This window comes from Erinaceus europaeus, chromosome 9 (genome assembly GCF_950295315.1).
Source record: "Erinaceus europaeus chromosome 9, mEriEur2.1, whole genome shotgun sequence".
NCBI lineage: Eukaryota > Metazoa > Chordata > Mammalia > Eulipotyphla > Erinaceidae > Erinaceus > Erinaceus europaeus.
Window position 1 is genome coordinate 112,059,904 of NC_080170.1, and position 21,262 is coordinate 112,081,165.

The window sequence follows — 21,262 nt, forward strand, 5'->3', positions numbered from 1 at the left end:
GAACTTCTAACTAAACATTTTTTATTTTTATATTTATTTACTTATTTATTTATTTATTTATTTATTTTTGCCTCCAGGGTTATTGCTGGGGCTTGGTGCCTGCACCACGAATCCACTGCTCCCGGAGGCCATTTTTTTCCCATTTTGTAGCCCTTTGTTGTTGTTATTATTGTTGCCATTGATGTTGTTGTTGAATAATACAGAAATTGAGAGAGATGGGGAAGACAGAGAAGAAGAGAGAAAGACAACTGCAGACCTGCTTCACCACTTGTGAAGCAAACCCCCCCCACCCCCACAGGTGGGGCGCCAGGGACTCAAACTGGGATCCTTAAAGCCGATCTTTATGCTTTGTATGCCATGTGTGCTTAACCCGCTGCACTGCCATCCCGCCCCTCACTTTTAATTTGTGACTCACAGTGGGTTACAAGGTTGTAAGGTCACAGTCATTACATTACCCTCCACCCACCACCAAAGTTGACTATCCCCACCCCCCACTTCCCAGTAATAACCACAATAGTTCTAAGCCTTAGAAATAGTCTGTTTGCCTCTATTTTTATCTTGTTTTATTTTATTATTTGAAAAATATTTATTCCCTTTTGTTACCCTTGTTTTATTTTTGTAGTTATTGTTGTTGTTGTTGGATAGGACAGCGATAAATGGGGGGGGAGAAAGATAGACACCTACAGACCTGCTTCACCACTTTTAAGGTGGCCCCCCTGCAGTTAGGGAGCCGGGGGCTCGAACCGGGATCCTTGCACTTTGCACCACCTGCACTTAACCCACTGAGCTACTGCCCAACCCCCTTAATTTTTTTTTAATCTTTATTTGTTGGATAGAGATAGTCAGAAATAGAGAGGGAAGAGGGTGATAGAGAAGGAGAGAGACAGAGAAACACCTGCAGGTGGGGAGCAGGGGTTCGAACCTGGGTCCTTGCGCACTGTAACGTGCGCTCAACCAGGTGCACCACCACCTAGCCCCTGCCTCCATTTTTTGTTTTGTTTTGCAATCCCACGTGTATCAGTTCTCTAGATTCCACACAAGTAAAGCCAGCCAGAAGTTGTCTTTCATCTCTATTTATTTTGCTAAACATAGTCACCTCCTGTCCCATCCATTTTGTCTCAAAGGACAAAAAGTTGTCTGGTTTTGATTGCAGAGTAGTGGTCCATGGAGTATATACCACATAATTTCCTTAGCCAGTCACCTGTTGATGGACATTTAGGCTACTTGCACTCTCTGGCTATTGTGAATAATGCAGCTAGGAACATAGGGGTGCATTATGCCCCTTCAAATTAGTGCGTGAGTGTCCTCAGGGTAAATGCCTAAGAGTAATAGTGCTAGATCACAGGGTAATTCCATTTTTGTTTGTTTTTGTTTGTTTATAGCCTTCCCAAGGGGCATGGGCACCAGCAGTGCAGCAGAGTCCCTAATTTTACAAGCAATTTGATATATAACCTCATCTCTTTTTTTTTAAGTATTTATTTACTTTTCCCTTTTGTTGCCCTTGTTTTATTGTTATTGATGTCGTCGTTGTTGGGTAGGAAAGAGAGAAATGGAGAGAGGATGGGAAGATAGAGAGGAGGAAAGAAAGAGAGACACCTGTAGGCTGGCTTCACCACCTAGAAGCCAGGTGAGGAGGTGAAGAGCAGGTGAGGAGCCGGGAGCTCAACCCTGATCCTCATTCTGGTCCTTGAACCAAATTTGCTCCATGTGCGCTTAACCCACCGAGCTACTGCCTGACACCCAACCTCATCTACTCTTATGGACAAGAAAGCTGACTTCTTCCCTTACCTCACTTCCCATTATAGCAGCAGCTGGCTGATTTCTTTGCTTATTATTTCACTCTGGTTTTCCTTAGCCATTTCCATGGAGGGTTATCAAGATTTGAATCGTACTCTTCGGTCCCCTACCTATACCAGCGTAACCCTAATCTTTTTTTTTTTTGTCTCTTCTATAGCTTTGTCATGTCATGATAATGAGTTAAAATATTTTTTCTTATGCCAATTATGTTAGTCAGAGCGTTTCAGCCCCTAAATAAAGAAAAATGAAAGTGATTTTTTTGGTCAAGGCACCAATTCCTGAAGCCTCTTTTCTGCTGACTGTCAGTTTTTCCTATTACATAGGAGAAATCTGATTCCCAGAGCCAGATGTCCCAGAAATTAGCTTTATCAGTCTTAATTTGACTCTGTTACTTACTGTTCAGAAGACAATGTTCACCATATAGGAGAAGATGCTGCAATTGTTAATTGATGAATTGTGATAATAATACTCTGGGTCTCTAAAATCAGCTGTCAGTATCATAGTCTAGCCTGTGTTCCTTAATACTAGGATAAGTCGGAAAAAACACATAAGCTGCTCTTACCACTACCACTATTACTACTTATCAATCTAAAATCCAATGTTGGGAGCTGGGTGGTGGTGCTGCGGGTTAAGTGCACGTGGCTCAAAGTGCAAGGAGTGGCATAAGGATCCGGGTTCGACGCCCAGGCTCCCCACCTGCAGGGGAGTCGCTTCACAAGCGGTGAAACAGGTCTGCAGGTGTCTTTCTCTTTTCCTCTCTGTCTTCCCCATCTGTCTCGATTTCGCTCTGTCCCACCCAACCACAATAATAACGATGGTAAACAACAAGGGCAACAAAAGGGAAAATTTTTTAAAAAATAAATAAAACATTAAAAAAATAAAATAAAACCCAATGATATGGCTATACTAATCCTGAGGAGCTCTCTCTCCCTGTACCTACTGGAATCAAATTATTTTTTTTCAAATTTTTAAAGTATTTATTTGCTCCCTTTTGTTGTTATATTGTTGTAGTTATTATTGTTATTGATGTTGTTATTGGATAGGACAGAGAAATGGAGAGAGGAGGGGAAGATAGATAGGGGGAGAGAAAGATAGACACCTGCAGACCTGCTTCACTACTTGTGAAGTGACTCCCCTACAGGTGGGGAGCCGTCTGTCCTTGGGCTTTGCGCCATGTGCGCTTAACCCGCTGTGCTACCGCGTGACTCCCTGGAATCAAATTCTATTCAAGAGAAGCAGCCTGGCTTTCTTCATGTAGGATGTTGCTCAGGACAAATGCAGCTGTTGGAGATTACAGTCTCAGACTCAGACACCTGTCTGTTGTGCTCACCTAGCTGTTGGCTGCACCAGGTGTTGACTGTATTTCCCATGAGTTTTATATAGAGTGCTTTGGCTCTACACCAAAACCCTGCTTTCATCTTTGATTTCCAAGACATAAATATAAATACATCAGAATTTTTCTAAACCAACATACTTTCCTTAACACAATTTAAGTTTTCTTTTCTTTTTTAAGTTTTCAACTCTGTCCACATTTTCTTCTCTGATCTTTTGTCATGATATGTTATATTGAATCCCAGAAATTTTTGTGCCTTTATTTTATTTTTTTTCTCTAGAGTACAAAAGCCCAGGCCACTCATTTCAGGTTTCCTCTCTTGGCTGTGGCCTTGCTCATTCTTTTATGAGCAAAAGAGGCCAGACCAGTTGTTGGGACAAAGTTAATGAACTTTGTGCTTTTTTTTCCAAGAAAGAGAACTCTGGTTCATTTTAATTCTGTTCATTTAATCTGTCACATGTTGATGATAGATACATTGTATCTTTGGCAACTCTGAGGATGAAATTTAATGAGTTGTTTACCTGTACAGGTAACTTTCTAAACTTAGGAATATATATTCATAAGTGGAGTTTAACATTTTTTTCCAGTAATGTTTTATGGTCTTGAGCTTGAACATATGTTTTAGTTCCTCTTATATCTATGTGGAATTACCAATGGGTCTTACTTGCTTTTGTTACTATCTTGTGTACTTCTGTGATTGCTGTCTTTTTACTCAGGCTGCGATAGAGACGGCAACAGATAATAGTCAGCGGTGATGGCAGAAGCATTTTTCATTTTATCCTCTGCTAGATGTTCTCTTTCTTCAGTGGGATAGAACTAAAAACATGAGAACCTCTGGTTTAGATGTTAGTGTATGTAGCACCAACATTTTTCCCTGTGTAACTTTGATTTCCAGTCTGTATTATCCAAGCAAGGTAGAAATGCCTGATCTTTTTTTTTTTTTTTTTGGTAATAGTGTAGAGATGGCATTATTGTGTGAATGCATAGTTTTGGGGTTCTTCATACCTCTACTTTTGTTAGCTATAAGATAAAGTTGTTTCCCTCCTTCCCATGTATCTGTAGGGAAATAGTTATATTATCTATTTTACTGTTTTACTTTTTTAAAAGATTGATTTATTAATGAAAGACAGTGGAGGAGAGAACCAGAGCATCGCATTTGTATGCTGTTGAAAATAACGTTGCAGACTGTATAACCCTTTAGTCTCAAATATTTTAGTGTGCACCTCCAAAGATGAAGCTCATTGTTTCTACCTAGAAGATTGATTAGCACTTATTCAGTAAAAGCCCGGATTTCCCATTTACTTCCCGATGCCCTTTATAGGTGGTACTGCATTTTTTGACAAGGGATTCAAACTATATATTATATTTACTGTTAATCCTATTTTTATCTTTAATCTTCAATTTACATGCGTTTCCCCCATAACATTAACTTTTGTTAAGAGTCCTGGCCAGTTGTTTTCTAGTTCTTGACTCTTTTTAGGGCATATTTTTAAAGAAATGTAAACAACATAATGGAAATGCTGACCTGAGGTCCCAAATCTGTGCTGTTGACTTTCTCACCTCTTGTGTCTATTCTATTGTCTCAACCTTAAAACTAGTAAAGGACACAATGAGCCAGGTCAGAGACAGTTTGTGCATGTTTGGAGACAGGAGTCTTGGACAATTTTTAAAAATATTTAATTATTTATTTTCCCTTTTGTCATCCTTGTTTTTCATTGTTGTAGTTATTATTGTTGCTGTTATTGATGTCATCGTTCTTGGATAGGAAAGAGAGAGATGGAGAGAGGAGGGGAAGACAGAGAAGTGGGAGAGAAAGGCAGACACCTGCAGACTTGCTTCTCCGCCTGTGAAGCGACTCCCCTGCAGGTGGGGAGCCAAGGACTTGAACAGAGATCTTTACGTGGATCCTTAAACCAACACTTTTTAAGCACATTGAAGTGTTGACTTTACTAACTATAGATTATTTTCCACAGTATTCAGTTTAAGAATTTGTATCACATACTAAGAAAATGGCACATTCTCCCATATCTCTTCCAATTCTGTTTTTACTTACTAAATTTTTATTTTTAGAAACTATTGCGAGACAGAGTCAGAGTTAACCAGTAAGACAGGTTTAGGCATGTCTCTTATTTGGCTTCTAAATCCAAAAGATGGAATCTCCTTTCTCAGACATCTACTTGTTTCTAAGTGCCAGAGCTACCCTTACTTTATCTCCCTGGAACCTCCTTGGCTCTCAGAACAGGGTATTATCTGTTCTTCTTGTCATTTACTAGTGCTGCTATAGCAAAGAATATTGGGATGTTAGGGATTTCTAGTTGACTTGAGTTGCATTTCTAATCTACGTAGTTCTAACATGGAGACTTTTTTTTTTTACTTGTTTAGGTAATATTAAATATGATACAGCATGAACAAAAAGCCTAGTCCCAGCTACCTCCTTCTTTCTACTAAATCACGACGTAAGCTTTATCTCAGATTTTCTCAGGAAAGGCTAGCACAAGAGAAAAGTAGTAGTATGACAAAACAAAACAAAAAACTGTTAACTTTATACTCAAACCTCAGAAGCCTGAGGACACTGTATCTGGTGGCTTAAAATTCTGCTCTTTGGGGGCCAGGCAGTAGCGCAGCTGGTTAAGCGCATATGACACAAAGTGCACTGATGGGTGGAGGATCCCGGTTTGGGCCACCAGCTCCCCACCCGCAGGGGGCCACTTCACAGGCAGTGAAGCAGTTCTGTAGGTGTCTATCTTTCTCTCCCCCTCTGTCTTCCCCTCCTCTCTCTATTTCTCTCTGTCCTATCCAGCAACAACAGCAATAACAACAACAATAATAATAACCACAACTATGATAAACAAGGGGAAAAAATGGCCCCCAGGAGCAGTGGATTCACCGAGCCCCAGCAATAACCCTGGAGGCAAAATAAATAAATAAACTGCTCTTTGCCTCATCTTTCCCAAGGTGCTCTGACAAATTAAGAGCCAGTCAGGTGAGATGAGCTCATACCTTCCCTTTCCTTGTGGCTTCTTCAGTTCTGTTTTGCCAGTGTCATTTTTATACTCCTATGTCCCTCTGCTTGTTAGTTTTCTCTGTCTTTTCTCCTCTTGGCTACTCTCTGGCACAGCCAAAGAACAGTATGGGCAGATGTCTCAAATAACCTCACTCCTCCATTCCTTAACTATTGATAGATATCCTGGAATCTTCCCTGTGCTGGGGGGGAAAAAAAAGACTAGTAGTAGTCTTAAGAGAGGAGCAGTTGAACTGTAGTGGGTGACAAAGAGAGCAGCAGACTAGAAATTGACCTTCACTTGTGGATTATGTATTTGGAGTCCTGGGACGTCTCTGATCACAGTAGTGGTATTCTGTAATTGCTTACAAGGGAGTAGTGCAAGAGTTGCAGGAGACATAGACTGCCCCCCCCCCCCCCCAGAGGGCCTGGTGGACATACAGCAAGAGCTGGCTTTCTGGTCAACTTTTGTCGTGAAACATGTCATTCCGCATAAAGTGAGAAGACTGTGGCTGTGGAATGTGACCAAGTAAGGTCATCCTCTACAAGGTCAGGTTTGCACAGCTGATTTGGGAAAGATGAGTCTGCCCCAGAGGAAGGTGATGAAACTAAAGAAGGGGGAAGGAAAAATCATGACACACAACCTTCATGAATACAGCAAGCAAAACCCATTTGTGAAGTGGAACAAGGATGAGTTAGTTTAAACACCCACCACCATCACCACATGCATACATCCTCATTGCAAGTATAACTGATTTTCAGTTTCTTTTAGGATTTATTTCATTTATTGGGAGAGGGAGGAGAGAGAGAGAGCGAATTTCACATGAGGTAGAGAGATAAACCACGGTACCACTAGAGGTCAAACTGGCAACATCAAGCATGAGAGTCCAGTGCTCTGCCACTTAAGCTATTTCCCTAGCTGCCAATTTGCAGTTTAACACTCCACAAGATAAGTTGTCTGTGTTCACAGTGGAGTCTGTGACAAATTGAAACATAATTATGAAACACCAAAGAAAAAGCATATTAGACAAGGTGGGATTTTTTTTTACCTGTCTTTAAAATAAATTATTATTATTTTAAGATTTTATTTATTTATTAATGAGAAACATAGGAGGAGAGAGAAAGAACCAGAGATCACTCTAGTACATGTGCTGCTGGGGATTGAACTCAGGACCTCACGCTTGAGAGTCCGAGCTTTATTCACTGCGCCACCTCCTGGACTACAAGAAATTATTTTTAATTAAACTGTTATTCATTCATCATAACATGCAACATAAGTGTTCCCTTTTGTTTTGAGTCTTAGTGCTGTAATAGTGAAGTTCACTGCCAGCTCTGGCATGGGGCAGCTATCTTGAACAGAATTCACAGACCTATACTTGTGGACAGAAAACAGACTTTTTCAGTAGAGGGAATTATTGCTCTTGCACGGGCCAGTTTATCTGTACTTGTTTTGTTAGTTTTTCTTATTATTTCTAAACAACTGGGCTATTTCTTTGGAAGACTTTTTATCCCATATGGGAAAAGGAAATCTAGAAACCTTAGTTAATATTAAGTCAGTGATTCTATTTGACCCAGACGGAGCTGTTTTTGGCCTTTTTTTAAAGAAACTTAAAATAACATAAGATACCTAAGTGCAATTTGATAAATTTCCCCAGGCAGCTTATAAGTATTTAGGTCGGGACCCAGAATCTATTGTAATACTGATTCCTTGTGTCCCTGAACAGATATTAAAGCCCAGATTCTAGAATAACCTCCAGGCCATCTAAATAACTCACCTAAATAATATACTTGCTTTTTTATTTTCCCCTTTTTTATATTTATTTATTTATTCCATTTTGTTGTCCTTGTTTTTTATTGTTGCAGTTATTATATATGTCGTTGTTGTTGGATAGGACAGAGAGGAATGGAGAGAGGAGGGGAAGAGAGGAAGACAGGGGGAGAGAAAGATAGACACCTGCAGACCTACCTGCTTCACCACCTGTGAAGTGATTCCCCTGCAGGTGGGGAGCCAGGGCCTCGAGCCGGGATCCTTACGCCAGTCCTTGCGCTTTGCGCCACCTCCCTTAAAGCAAATACATTTAAAAAAAAAGGGGAGTCAGGCTTAGCACAGTGGGTTAAACACAGGTGGAGCAAAGCACAAGGACCTCCCTAAGGATCCCTGGCTCCCCACCTGCAGGGGCGTCGCTTCACGTCGCTTCACAGGCTGTGAAACAGGTCTGCAGGTGTCTTGTCTTTCTCTCCCCCTCTCTGTCTTCCCCTCCTCTCTCCATTTTTCTCTGTCCTATCCAACAACAATGACATCCATAACAACAATAGTAACTATAACAATAAAAAACAACAAGGGCAACAAAAGGGAATAAATAATTTTTTTTAATGTACTTCCTGTGTCAAACCAGATTTGAGTCCAGACTCTAGCACATTAGAGCAAACTTCAGTGTTGTGGGCTGTCTGGGTCAAATAGCACTATAGGTCTGTCTGTCTGTTTGCATATCTATCTGAAAAGCCAGACCAGAACTGTGAAATCCCAGTGCTGACACCCCCCCCAAAGTAACCATCTTGGCTTTAATCACCACAGATTAGTTTTTTTCTAGTATTTCATGAATGGATTCATACAATGTATGCCCTTTTGTGTCTGATTTCTTTTTATATTTATTTATTTATTTATTTTCCCTTTTGTTGCCTTTGTGTTTTTTTATTGTTGTTGTTATTGATGTCATCATTGTTAGATAGGACAGAGAGAAATGGAGAGAGAATCAAAGCACACCAACCAAGAAGCATAAGATATCCTTTCAATTTTTAGAGTTTTTTTCCCTCCTTTTTTAGTTTGTATGATAATGAGTTACTTTTTTCTTTTTAAAATTTATTTATTCCCTTTTGTTGCCCCTTTTTATTGTTGTAGTTATTGTTGTTCATATTGATGTCATCATTGTTGGATAGGACAGAGAGAAATGGAGAGAGCAGGGGAAGGCAGAGAGGAGAGAAAGACACCTGCAGGCCTGCTTCACCAACTGTGATGCGACTCCCCTGCAGGTAGGGAGCCGGGGCCTCGAAGCGGGATTCTTAAACTGGCCCTTGCGCTTTGTCCACCTGCGCTTAACCCACTGCGCTACTGCCTTTCACTTTTTTCTTTTTCTACCAAAAGCACTACTCTGGCTTATGGTATAAGATTTGGACCTGGGACTTTGGAGCCTCCTAATGCATGAGAACTTTTTGCATAGCTGTATGGTATTTCCCCCTTCCCTACAGCTATTTAATTTCCTGTATTTTCTAATTTTCTGTGTAGGAATGTCTTTTATCATTTGGACTCCTAGGTATTTGATATTTTTGTTGTAAATTTTGTTACAGCATATAGGTTACAATTTTCAATATCTTTACTTATTGGATAGATACAGTCAAATTGAGAAGGGAGGGGGAGATAGAAATGGAGAGAGACAGACACCTGCAGCACTCCTTCACCACTCGCAAAGCTTCCCCCTTACAGGTGGAGACCAGGGGCTAGAACCTGCATCCTTGTGCATTGTAACATGTGCACTCAATCGGGTGTGCCACCGTCCAGCTCATAGCATGTAGATTACTATCTGTAGAAATTCTTGCTATGTATTGACCATTTATTCTGTGACATTACTAAACTAGTGTGTGAATTCATGTTTTAAAAGATTTATTTATTCACTAACAGGGATGAAACATTTACTAGAATTATTGTCAAGCCATCATTGACTTTAGTGCTGAGTTAAACTTAAAATTTCTCATTGTAGAAGATACCAGCTCAAATAGTCTACATTTTTTTATCATTTCTTTCCAACTGTCTTCAGGAGTTCATGAGAACTTTCCCATTTCCTATTCATTGCCATGTTTTACAGTCCTAGGTCTATCTTCATTTAGTAAGTCGGCTTTGTGAAGGTAAATACTCTATTTTTGAAAACACAGTGTCTAATTACACAATATCACAGCACCATCTGCAAGGTGCTGTGCCATTTTCTTGATTTCTCCAGGCGACTTAACATATCTCATTTGACAAATGAGGGAACAGACTGAGAGCAAGGAACATGCCCGGGCTTCTGAGTCTCTGCTTAGCATATACCACTACCTCTGACATGTAGCATAATCTAGTCTGCTAATCTAGTCTGCTTCTCTCATCTGCTTTTCTTTGTCCTTACCACTTGAGGCTCCCTCATGGCATTCATGCCAGTAATCTGTATAGCTTGCAATGTACCTTCTTCCTCCTGCAAGTACTGGGTCGGGTGGGGTAAGGGGGAGGGTTGCATACCTGTGACTTGTATTGTAACTAGCCTTGCAGGGTAGATTTGATTTCTTCCTTCAAGGTTAAAAATGAATCAGTTAGTGGGGGTTGTATTGTTAAATGGGAAACTGGGGAATGTTATGCATGTACAAACTTTTGTACTTAATGTCGAATGTAAAACATTAATTCCCCAATAAAGAAATTTTAAAAAACTAAATCAGAAAGATAATCCATCCAGTCATTCACTGTCTTAGGTCATTTCATGCTGCTGTAGCAAAGTATAACAGACTGGGTGCCTTTTAAGCTACAGATACTCATTTCTCACAGCTTTGGAGGCTGGCAGTCTGAGATCAAGGTGCCTTCTGGTTGATTGAAGGCTCTCTTCTGGGTTACAGAGTTACTATGTTCTCATTTAGCAGGAGGGGAAGGGGGTTGCTAATTTTATTTAGGAAGACACTGACCTTGTAACCTCATCACATCTGATACCTCCTAATACCAACACACCGGGCATTAGATATCAGTGTATGAATTGGGGGCTGAGGAAGGAAGACTACTAGACCTTGACATTCTTCTAATATTTCTTGAACTCCTTCACTTTTTTTTTTTTTTTTAAGAGACTAAGGTTCCGAGTATAAGACAAAAGTGATGGAGCTGGGTTGAGCACACATTACAGTGCGCGAAGACCTGGGCTTGAGCACCTGGCCCCCACCTGCAGGGGGAAAGCTTCACAGGTGGTGAAGCAGGGCTGCAGGTGTCTCTGTCTTCCTCTCTATCACTCCTTTCTCTCTTGATTTCTGGCAGTCTCTATCCAAATAAATAATAAAGATAATTTTTTTAAAAAGTTACAAGAAAAAAAAGACCAAAGTGACATAAGCCAAAAAAGAATACTAAATGGCCTCACTCATAGAACTTAAGAAAGGGCAGAAAGGGAAAATATCATGGAAAACTTGGACTGGATTTGTGTATTGCACCAAAGTAAAGGACTGTGGGGCGAGGTGGAGGGGCATTGGAGTCTGGGGCTTGGTAGTGGAAAAGGGCCCAAGCTGGGGATCAAGGTGTTTTGCAGATACCTGCCATGGGGAGATGAAACATTGAACCCACATGTCAACAGTACTGTAAATCCTTAATTTCCCCCCTTCCCGTAAACTAATAAATGAAAAAAAAAAAGAGGAAAAACAAAAAGGAAGTGTGTATAGAACTGAAGGAATCAAAACACCAGACTTAGCTGGCATTTTAGTTGTGCTTTCAAAATGGATATACACCTCTCCTGTAGCCATTATGAAATGTTCCTCTCTGAACAACCGTGGTTTATGCATTGTTGTTAGTCTTGTCAGCTGAACTGTTCATTTTTGTAATAATATTGTAAGAATGTCAAGGCACTGCTAAAACTCAAAATAAGAAAATTAAATGCTACCATATTTACTTTTTTAACTTAGATAAAACTCATTATAGTTATTTTCTTTGGGGTGCCTGAAGCTCAGATGTCCCAAGTTCAAACCCTGGCACCACCACAGGCCAGAGCTGAGCATTGTTCTCATTAGGAAAAAAAAAAAAAAAAGAAGAAGAAGAAGAAGAAGGGGCAGGGTGGTAGCGCACTGGGTTAAGTGCACCTGGCACAAAGTGCAAAGACCAGTGTAATGATCCTGGTTCGAACCACCACAGGCAGGTGTGCAGGTGTCTATCTTTCTCTCCCCCTCCCTGTCTTCCCCTCCTCTCCCAATTTCTCTGTCCTATCCAACAACAATGACAGCAAACAATAACAGTAAACAACAAGGGCAATAAAAGGGAAAAAGTAGCCTCCAGGAGCAGTGGATTCATAGTGCAGGTACCGAGCCCCAGCAATAACCTTGGAGGCAAAAAAAGAAAAGAATAATTTAATTTGATTAAATTAAAAAAGAGAGAGAGAGAGAGGAGAAGAAACAAATAATAATGATTTTCTTTAGATGAATAATACAAATAGACACTTAAATTACATGTAACTTAAATTTGGTTTTCATCACCTTTCCTCATTTTGCCAAAGCTTTTCTGGCAGAAAGAAGAGTGTCAGTGAAGGGCTAGTGACCAGGGCTGTGCAGAGAACCATCATCATGCCCACTGTATTGGAAACAGTTTTCTGTGTCAGTTGTCTGACACTCCTTTATCATTTGTTAGCAACATTCTATTCAAAGCTCGGCTGTTTTCTGTGTCTAAATGTCTGAAAACATTTGATAACAATTGAGGTTTGGCTGCCATGATGTCACCATTGAAAAATCACAGATGATTTCTAAATGTGCTCTGCCAGTTGTGAACTTACTTCATTTCTTCAGGAAAAGCAGTTGGCATTATGCAGGAAAGAAATTAGAAAAACCTGTTGTCCCCAGTCAGTCACTGACAGAGGTTTGCCTTATAGAGTTGTAGTCTCATGTGCAAGGACCCAGGGTTTGAGTGCCTGCTCCCCCACTTGCAGAGGGAAATCTTTGCAAATGGTAAAGCAGTACTGCAAGTGTCTCTCTGTCTCTCTTCCTCTCTATTCGCCTTTCCCTCTTGATTTCTGGCTGTCTCTATCCAGTAAATAACTAAATAACTAGAGATAGTTTAAAAAGAATTGTAGTGTGGTCCGGGAGGTGGTGCAGTGTTGGAGCTTTGGACTCTCAAGCATGAGGTCCTGAGTTAGATCCCCAGCAGCACCTGTGCCAGAGTGATGTCTGGTTCTTTCTCTCTCCTCCTATCTTTCTCATAAATAAATAAAATCTTTAAATAAAAAAGAAAGAAAGAAAGAAAGAAAGAAAGAGAATTATAGTCTTGGGACTGGGTGGTGGCGCATATGTTACAGTGCACTAGGACCTGGGTTCAAGCCCTCAAACCTCACCTGCAGGGGGAAAGCTTTACAAGTGGTGAAGCAGGGCTGCAGGCGTCTCACTGTCTTTCCCTGTCCCTCTGTATCTCCCCCCCTTCCCTCTCGTTTCTGGCTGTCTCCATCTAATAAGTGAAGATAACAACAAAAACAAAGAAAAAGAATTGTAGTTCCTGATAAGAGTATTCCTACCCCTCTAGGGAAAGACAGAAATAGGTTAGGGTATGGATCAACCTACCAATGTCCATGTCCAGTGGAGAAGCAGTTACAGAAACCAGAACTCCTACCTTCTGCACCCAAAAAAGAATTTTGGTTCATACTCCCAGAGAGGGGTAAATTTAGGGGAAAATGACCAGAACTCCTATTTCCATCAGGACTCAGAAAGAGAAGAAAAAAGGAAGGACACTCAGAAGTAGTAATAGATGTAGACGGAAATTGAAAAGCATCTGCTCAGCAAAACAAATCACCACCCAAACAAAGAGACCCTTTACAGAACAGGAGGTTATTACATGCCATACATCAGACAAAAGGCTAAGAACCAAAATATATAAACAGCCCACCAAACTCAGCAACAAGAAAACAAATGACCCCATCCAAAAATGGGGAGAGGATATGAACAGAATATTCACCACTGAAGAGTTCCAAAAGGCCAACAAACATGCAAAAATGCTCTAAGTCATTGGTGGTCAGAGAAATGCAAATAAAGATGACAGTGAGATACCACTTCATTCCTGTGAGAATGTCATACATCAGAAAAGGTAGCAGCAGCAAATGCTGGAGAGGGTGTGGAGATGAACCCTCTTGCACTGCAGGCAGGAATGGAAATTTGTCCAACCCCTGTGGAGAGCAGTCTGGAGAACTCTCAGGCTAGAAATAGACCTACTCTATGACCCTGCAATTCCTCTCCTGGGGATATATCCTAAGGAACCCAACACACTATTAAAAATGTTGACTTCACCTTCTTCAGCCCATCTTGGATGGAGCTTGAAGAAATCATGTGAAGTGAGATAAGTCAGAAACAGAAGGATGAATATGGGACGGTCTCACTCTCAGGCAGAAGTTGAAAAACAAGATCAGAAGAGACAACACTGAGCAGAACTCGGACTGGAGCTGGTGTGCTGCACCAAAGTCAAAGACTGGGGTAGCGGAGGGAGGGTTCAGGTCCTAGATGATGGCAGAGGAGGACCTAATGAGGGTTGAATTATGATGTGGGAAGCTGGGAAATGTACAAACTACTGTATTTTATTATCAACTGTAAACTATTAATTCCCCCAATAAAGAAATTAAGGGGAAAAAAAGAATAAGGAACCTTACAATGGAAGGGATGGGAGGGATATGGCATGCTGGTAGTGGGCATTGTATGAACTGTACCCCTCTTATCCCATAATTTTGTCAATTATTATTAAATCACCAATAATAAAAAGAAAAAATTGAAAATTAAGAAAATGCAAAGCAGAATTTGGACTGGGGCTAGAGGACAGGTTCAGGTCTTGGAACATGGTATCAGATGACCTAGAGGGGTAGAATTGTGATGTGGAAAACTGAGAAATGTTATACATGTACAAACTACTATATTTTATTGTTGACTATAAACCATTAATCCCCCAATTAAAAAATACTTTAAAAAAGAGGTGTAAGTGCAACTTAGAAAGGAAGAGAAGGCAGACCATAGGAAAAATGGCAATAGATAGTTTTAGAAGTAATAGTCAACCCTTATCTGTGACCTTGGGTGAACTACTGTAATTTCTAATAGAGGGAATGGGGACACAGCTCTGGTCATGGGAACTGTGTGGAATTATTATCTTATAATTTTGTAAATCAATATTAATTTACTAATAAAAAATAAAAGAAAATAGCAAGAAAGAAAAAATGGCCACCAGGAGCAGTAGATTCACAGTGCTGGCACCAAACCCCAGCAATAACCCTGGTGGCAATTTAAAAAAAAACAGAAAAGGAGAGGAAAAAATGGCCGCTGGGATTGGTAGATTCACTGTGTAGGCACCAAGCCCAGTAATAGCCCTGGTATCACCAAAAATTTTTTTTACTTATTTGTCCATTCAGATACTACACTTGATCTTAACCAAAAGGCCGGGAAGTGACTTGTGGAATATGCAGTTGGTTTTCAAAGACAAGCAACAGTTTGCATAAACAGGTTCATCAGTTCGGGAAAATGAACTAGCCCCATCCACAAAATGATGGGTTAAGAAAATCTGCCCTTCCTGGTTCTTCTTCTAGCGTTTGCCCTTCTTCCGTAGCCAGTCAACAGCATCAGGTTGAGCCTGATGTAAAGTTTCGAGACCTCCTTTGAATCTGGAGAGGTGGCAGTCGTTGACTATGTCCTGGTTACTCACTGGCAAAGTCGTGGAACAGACAGTATAAGCACAGGCTTTTCACAGCTTCTACTGCCTGTAGAATATACCTCTTGGTATATTCTTCTGCTTTAACAAATTTTGAAATTACTCCAAAATTGAGTATTTCCTACTTAGAGCTGATAGGAAGAATTGCTTAAGGAGAAGACCTTAAAAAGTTGCATATTGTACATGCCTCTGAAGTAAATGTACTTGCCAGAGTAATCTCCTTTGGTAAACAAATACGTTTCCTTTTGAGAAACAAAATATTTCATGTCTGCAATTCGTGCCCCATCATCCATCACCATTTGCATTCCTCTTGAGGAGCCATTCCTGCAGGATTTTCAAATATTTCAGCCTGTGGGAAGTAGAACAGAATATATATATGGAAAAGACAGCTAGTTGAAAGTTCCAATGGTAAGAGCACAGACCTTACCATGCACCAAGACCTAGCTAGGTTTGAGCCTGCAGTCACCCCAAGGGAGCTCCACAGAGGGAAGCCCCATGAGCAGTGGAGCACTACTGTGGTATATCTCTTTGGTCTCTCTCTCCCCCCGCCCCCTTTTGTCTGTCACCCTCTAGAACAAAGAGTCCACCAGCAACAGTGCATTTAAACAGTTGTGAAGCCCCAGCAAAAACTCTGGTAGAAAAGAAAAGGTGTCAGAAGATGATATCTGAGTGAACTTTTCACAGGTGTTCGATGGAAGGAACTGTGTTTCAGTGTTTGCTTTCATGTAGCATGTGACTTGACATGAGTTCTGAGAACAGTCTGCTGGAATGGGGTTTGTAGAAGGAAGCACTGTGTTCTCCGTTCATCAACTGACTTGAGTCCTTTCTCATCGGATTTCAGTGGTGCTTCATGCCCCGCCTCCAACCAAGATCAAACGGGAGCTGCACAGCCCTTCCTCTGAGCTGTCATCCTGCAGCCACGAGCAGGCTCTTGGTGCTAACTATGGAGAAAAGTGCCTCTACAACTACTGGTGAGTGGAGCCAAAGGAAGACTAACCACAGAGTAGCCATCTTGTTTGGTTTCAAGTATTATAGAGCAGATACTCATGGTGTACCACACCCCTGTCTTCCATGGTAGTGTCACCCTCAGGGTGTGGGCCTATCCAAATGGGGCCTTTGTGCTACTCCTAAACCGCCCACCTGTGAAAGCAGCTCTGTGGGGAACTGATCGATGGGATACTGGCCCTCCTGAGAGAGAGAATGCTGGGATATTTGATCTGTAGCTCTGAGGGAGGTAGTATACTTCTTCATGTCTACCATATGGTAATGTGAACTTTAAGCACCAAAGAAGTAATCTTCAAATCAGAATATATGAAAAAGTCCTGATGCTCGTGCCCTTTACTTAAGACTATCCAGGCCGCCCCAGGAATGAAGCTTTAATTTTAAATCATTCTTCGCTCTAGAAGATAAACATAGATCTGCTTGAAAGGGGAGGAAGAGTTGCTAATTCAAGTGATGTTACAGCAGAAACTTCCTCCACAAAGTTAATTCTTAGAACCCTGGAATAATACGAGGGAGAGGGGCCCAGAGAGCTCCCCAGCCATAGATTCTCTTCTCATCCATCCACCTTCCACACATATACACAGAATTCATTTCTAAGGGGGGGCGAGGGAGAAACCGGAAGCCGGTGGCTAAAATTATCTTTGAGAAGAATCACTACAAGTGTTAAACAAGTCCCTGTGACGCAGTGTGTTTGTCACTTTTTAGAGGTACAAATATTCCCTCAGGGCTGCCAGCACTTTAACTATGTTAATGCTGTCATTTCCTGGCAACTGTGGGCTGCAGTTCTACGGGATCTGGTGGTGGCCAAGCTAATGGCTTCATGGCAGCTTAATGGTTCTTTTCTCTTTTTTCTGTTTGCAGTGCCTATGATAGGAAGCCTCCCTCTGGGTTCAAGCCATTAACACCTCCCACTACCCCCCTGTCACCCACCCATCAGAATTCTCTATTTCCCCCACCTCAGGCAACTCTGCCCACCTCAACACATGCCCCTGCAAATGGCCCAGTTCAAGGTGTGGGCCCTGGCCCCAACCCCCACTCACTTCCAGAAGCTGGGCCACAGCAGCAAGCGTTTGCGATCCCACGGCCACCACATCATCCCCTGCAGATGCCAAAGATGATGCCTGAAAACCAGTATCCATCAGAACAAAGGTGGGTGCTGACCTGAGCTTCCTTCATGGCTTCCAATCCTCTCCTTTTGTCCTCACTGGGAGAGAAGGGTGGCCATTAATCAAGCCTTCATTCCACTGAGGTATCTCAGGGGATAAGGCTAATAATAAAATGAAACTGACCTGTGTAGATAGCACCCTGTTCTCAGTACATTTAGAGACATCACAGCATCCTTAGGAAACCATGAGGGGAGAGATTATCAATGTTGTTGCTTCACACAGAGCTCGAGGAGGCATCATGACTTGCTCAAGTAATACTGTTAAATTAACCCTCAAGAAGGGCTCTTTATTGGATACAGCTTATTCAACTTGAAGCTGGGTTTATCTACCTGTAATAACTTTATTACCATTCTGCTTGTAAATTAGAGATTGTTGAGTTACAGGAAGTATTATTAGTCATTCAATTTTAAGACAGTTTAACAGTAGGCAACTGTGTTTATTGTTATCTCCTTTTAAGATAGAAATATCTTGATACCTTCCTAAGCTTGGACCAATCCTAGTCCTACCTATATTACTTGGAGGTCACTTTCTTAGTTTCTAAATAAACTGCAAGAAAAAAAATAAGCATTCTTCCTGGTTCTAGTCTCCCCTTACCTTTCCCGCTTGTTTTGAAGCAAACACTGAAACACAGTTCCTTCCATCAAACACCCATGAAAAGTTCACTCAGATATCTTCTGACACCTTTTCTTTCCTTTTTTTTTACATTTATTTTATTTATTTATTCCCTTTTGTTGCCCTTGTTGTTTTATTGTTGTAGTTATTATTGTTGTTGTCGTTGTTGGATAGGACAGAGGGAAATGGAGAGAGGAGGGGAAGACAGAGAGGAGGAGAGAAAGACAGACACCTGCAGACCTGCTTCACCGCCTGTGAAGTGACTCCCCTGCAGGTGGGAAGCCGGGCTTCGAACCGGGATCCTTATGCCGGTCCTTGTGCTTTGTTGTTGGATAGGACAGAGAGAAATGGAGAGAGGAGGGGAAGACAGAGAGAGAGGGGAGAGAAAGATAGACACCTGCAGACCTGCTTCACCGCCTGTGAAGCGACTCCCCTGCAGGTGGGGAGCCGGGGGCTCGAACCGGGATTCTTACGCCGGTCCCTGCGCTTTGCGCCACGTGCGCTTAACCCACTGCGCCACCGCCCGACTCCCATCAAGAAGTTTTTTTAAAAAAAAAACAAACAAACATAATTTGGGTTTATTCACCTAGTGAGGTCATGGTCCCTAAACATTAATGACAACAGGACCTGGGGCTGGGTAGTCGTGCACTTAGTTAAGAGCACATATTACAGTGTGCAAGGACATGGGTTCAAGCCCCCAGTCTCCACTTACGAGGGGAAAGCTTCACAAGTAGTGAAGCAGGTCTGCAGGTGTCTTTCTTTCTCCCTCTTCCCCTCCCAATTTCTCTCTGTTGTATCCAATAAATTAAATTAAATTAAAAATTAAAAAAAAAAAAAGAAAGGACCACAGAGTGTGGTGGGCTTGGTTTTCCCCCCCCCTCGGTTTTTGTGTTTGTTTTGTTTTTCTGTTTTTTTGTGTTTTCAAGCATTATCTTCCTGGTATTCAACCAGGACTGTTAATTGAGGAAGAGGGGCATAGTAGGGCATATATTTGATATCAAGTATTTAGCAAACTTAATGTTTGTTTTATCATGTGTAAAGGAAATTTACTACATGTTAAATCTCTTAAGTTCATATTTCCCCCCCTCACTCCTACTCTTTATTTCCAGGGACTTGATAAAAACACATTGTGGGGAGTCGGGCTGTAGCGCAGCGGGTTAAGCGCATGTGGCGCAAAGCACAAGGACCGGCATAAGGATCCCGGTTCGAACCCCGGCTCCCCACCTGCAGGGGAGTCGCTTCACAGGCGGTGAAGCAGGTCTGCAGGTGTCTGTCTTTCTCTCCTCCTCTCTGTCTTCCCCTCCCTCTCTCCATTTCTCTGTCCTATCCAACAACGACAACAACAATAATAACTACAACAATAAAACAACAAGGGCAACAAAAGGGAATAAATAAATAAAATAAATATTTAAAAAAATTAAAAAAAAACACATTGTGGGGAGTCGGGCTGTAGCGCAGCGGGTTAAGCGCATGTGGCGCAAAGCACAAGGACCGGCATAAGGATCCCGGTTCGAACCCCGGCTCCCCACCTGCAGGGGAGTCGCTTCACAGGCGGTGAAGCAGGTCTGCAGGTGTCTCTCTTTCTCTCCCCCTCTCCGTCTTCCCCTCCTCTCTCCGTTTCTCTCTGTCCTATCCAACAACGACGACAACAACAATAATAACTACAACAATAAAACAACAAGGGCAACAGAAGGGAATAAATAAATAAAATAAAAAATATTTTAAAAAACAACACATTGTGTTAGTGGTTAACTGAATTTGGGGAGGAAGACCCTAATTCACCCAGTACCTATTTACACTCTAGCAACCCAAGCAGATGGGGAGCCCAGGAATGAAGTGAGCGTCTGCAGACTGCTCTTCCTGAGATGTGAGAGTGATTGCTCTCCAAAGAAGAGCTTCGGGATCTAGAGATCATATTTTTGGGGAGGGAGAAATCCTCCCTGAAATCTTCCGCTTTTCCTTGGACTTACTTTACCTTGCATTATGCTTTCAAGAGTGATGTGTCTACAGTAAAACAAAGACTTGGCAACCAGATAAATAGTCTAGTGGGTAAAGTTCGAGCCTCGCAAGCTTGAAATGCCAGGTTCCATGCCTGGTGCTGCTGATCTGATTCAGTGTGTGTTTGGTGGGGAGGAGGGGAAGGGGTAGAGGGTCTGTTCCTTTCAGTGATAAAATAAATATTGTTTTAGAGAATTTCATGCACTGGTACGATACAGAAATCCCAGAGGGAACTACAGTAAAAATATTTTATAGGCTTCAGAATTTATAAAATGAAAAGACCACTAGGCAGGCACTTCGGTGTCTACACTGGAATCCTACAGTCTCAGACTTGTGGGTACACAGATATCTCCTCAGGTGGGTTGTATTAAAAAGACAGATTCCTTGCTTCAGAGGTTGTGTTGGTGGATCTGGGCCAGAGCCTAGACACTTCCTTGCCATACTTTTGAGAAATCATGATTCATTCTCTCTTCCAGCTTCATCCATATTCTCCCCCGTCTCTTATAAGTATCAAGCATGCAGTAATCTGCTTTTTTGTTCTTAATGCCCTTGCCTACTTATAAGGGTATCCCTGTCCTATCTTTGTGATGCAAATAAAAGAGAATATCACTTTAAAAACTGTCTAAAGATATACGGTATTAGACTAGAAAGAACTATAAAGCCTTACTTACTAGAGTCTTAACAGCCCTCTGACCAAAACAGACTTAAAGACTTTTTTTTATGGGTAAGAAAAGCAGGCCTGAGAGCAGCTAGAAGACTTCCTAAAGGCCACATGGCCAAATATAGGGTCCTACATTCAGAAACCAAAACCTTCACAAGTTGTTAGTACCATTTGTTTGGTTATGACATGGGGGAAGAATGTTAAACATTCACTAATGTCTCTCCAAAGCTAACCTTGAGACATCAACCTTGAACTTTACCCA

The 21,262-nt window shown here is 41.5% G+C and overlaps 1 protein-coding gene and 1 pseudogene across 2 annotated transcripts in view; one reads left to right on the top strand and one right to left on the bottom strand.

Annotated features, from left to right (window-relative positions):
* ETV5 (ETS variant transcription factor 5) overlaps positions 1–21,262 on the top strand; it is a 74,932-nt gene that overhangs the window by 20,158 nt on the left and 33,512 nt on the right. For both annotated transcript variants that reach the window (XM_060198561.1, XM_007519775.2), the window contains exons 6-7: positions 16,403–16,532; positions 17,425–17,712. In XM_060198561.1, coding sequence (XP_060054544.1) covers positions 16,403–16,532; positions 17,425–17,712 — 418 coding nt within the window. The remainder of the gene's footprint in view (positions 1–16,402; positions 16,533–17,424; positions 17,713–21,262) is intronic.
* LOC132540526 (U2 spliceosomal RNA) lies at positions 15,176–15,304 on the bottom strand (annotated as a pseudogene).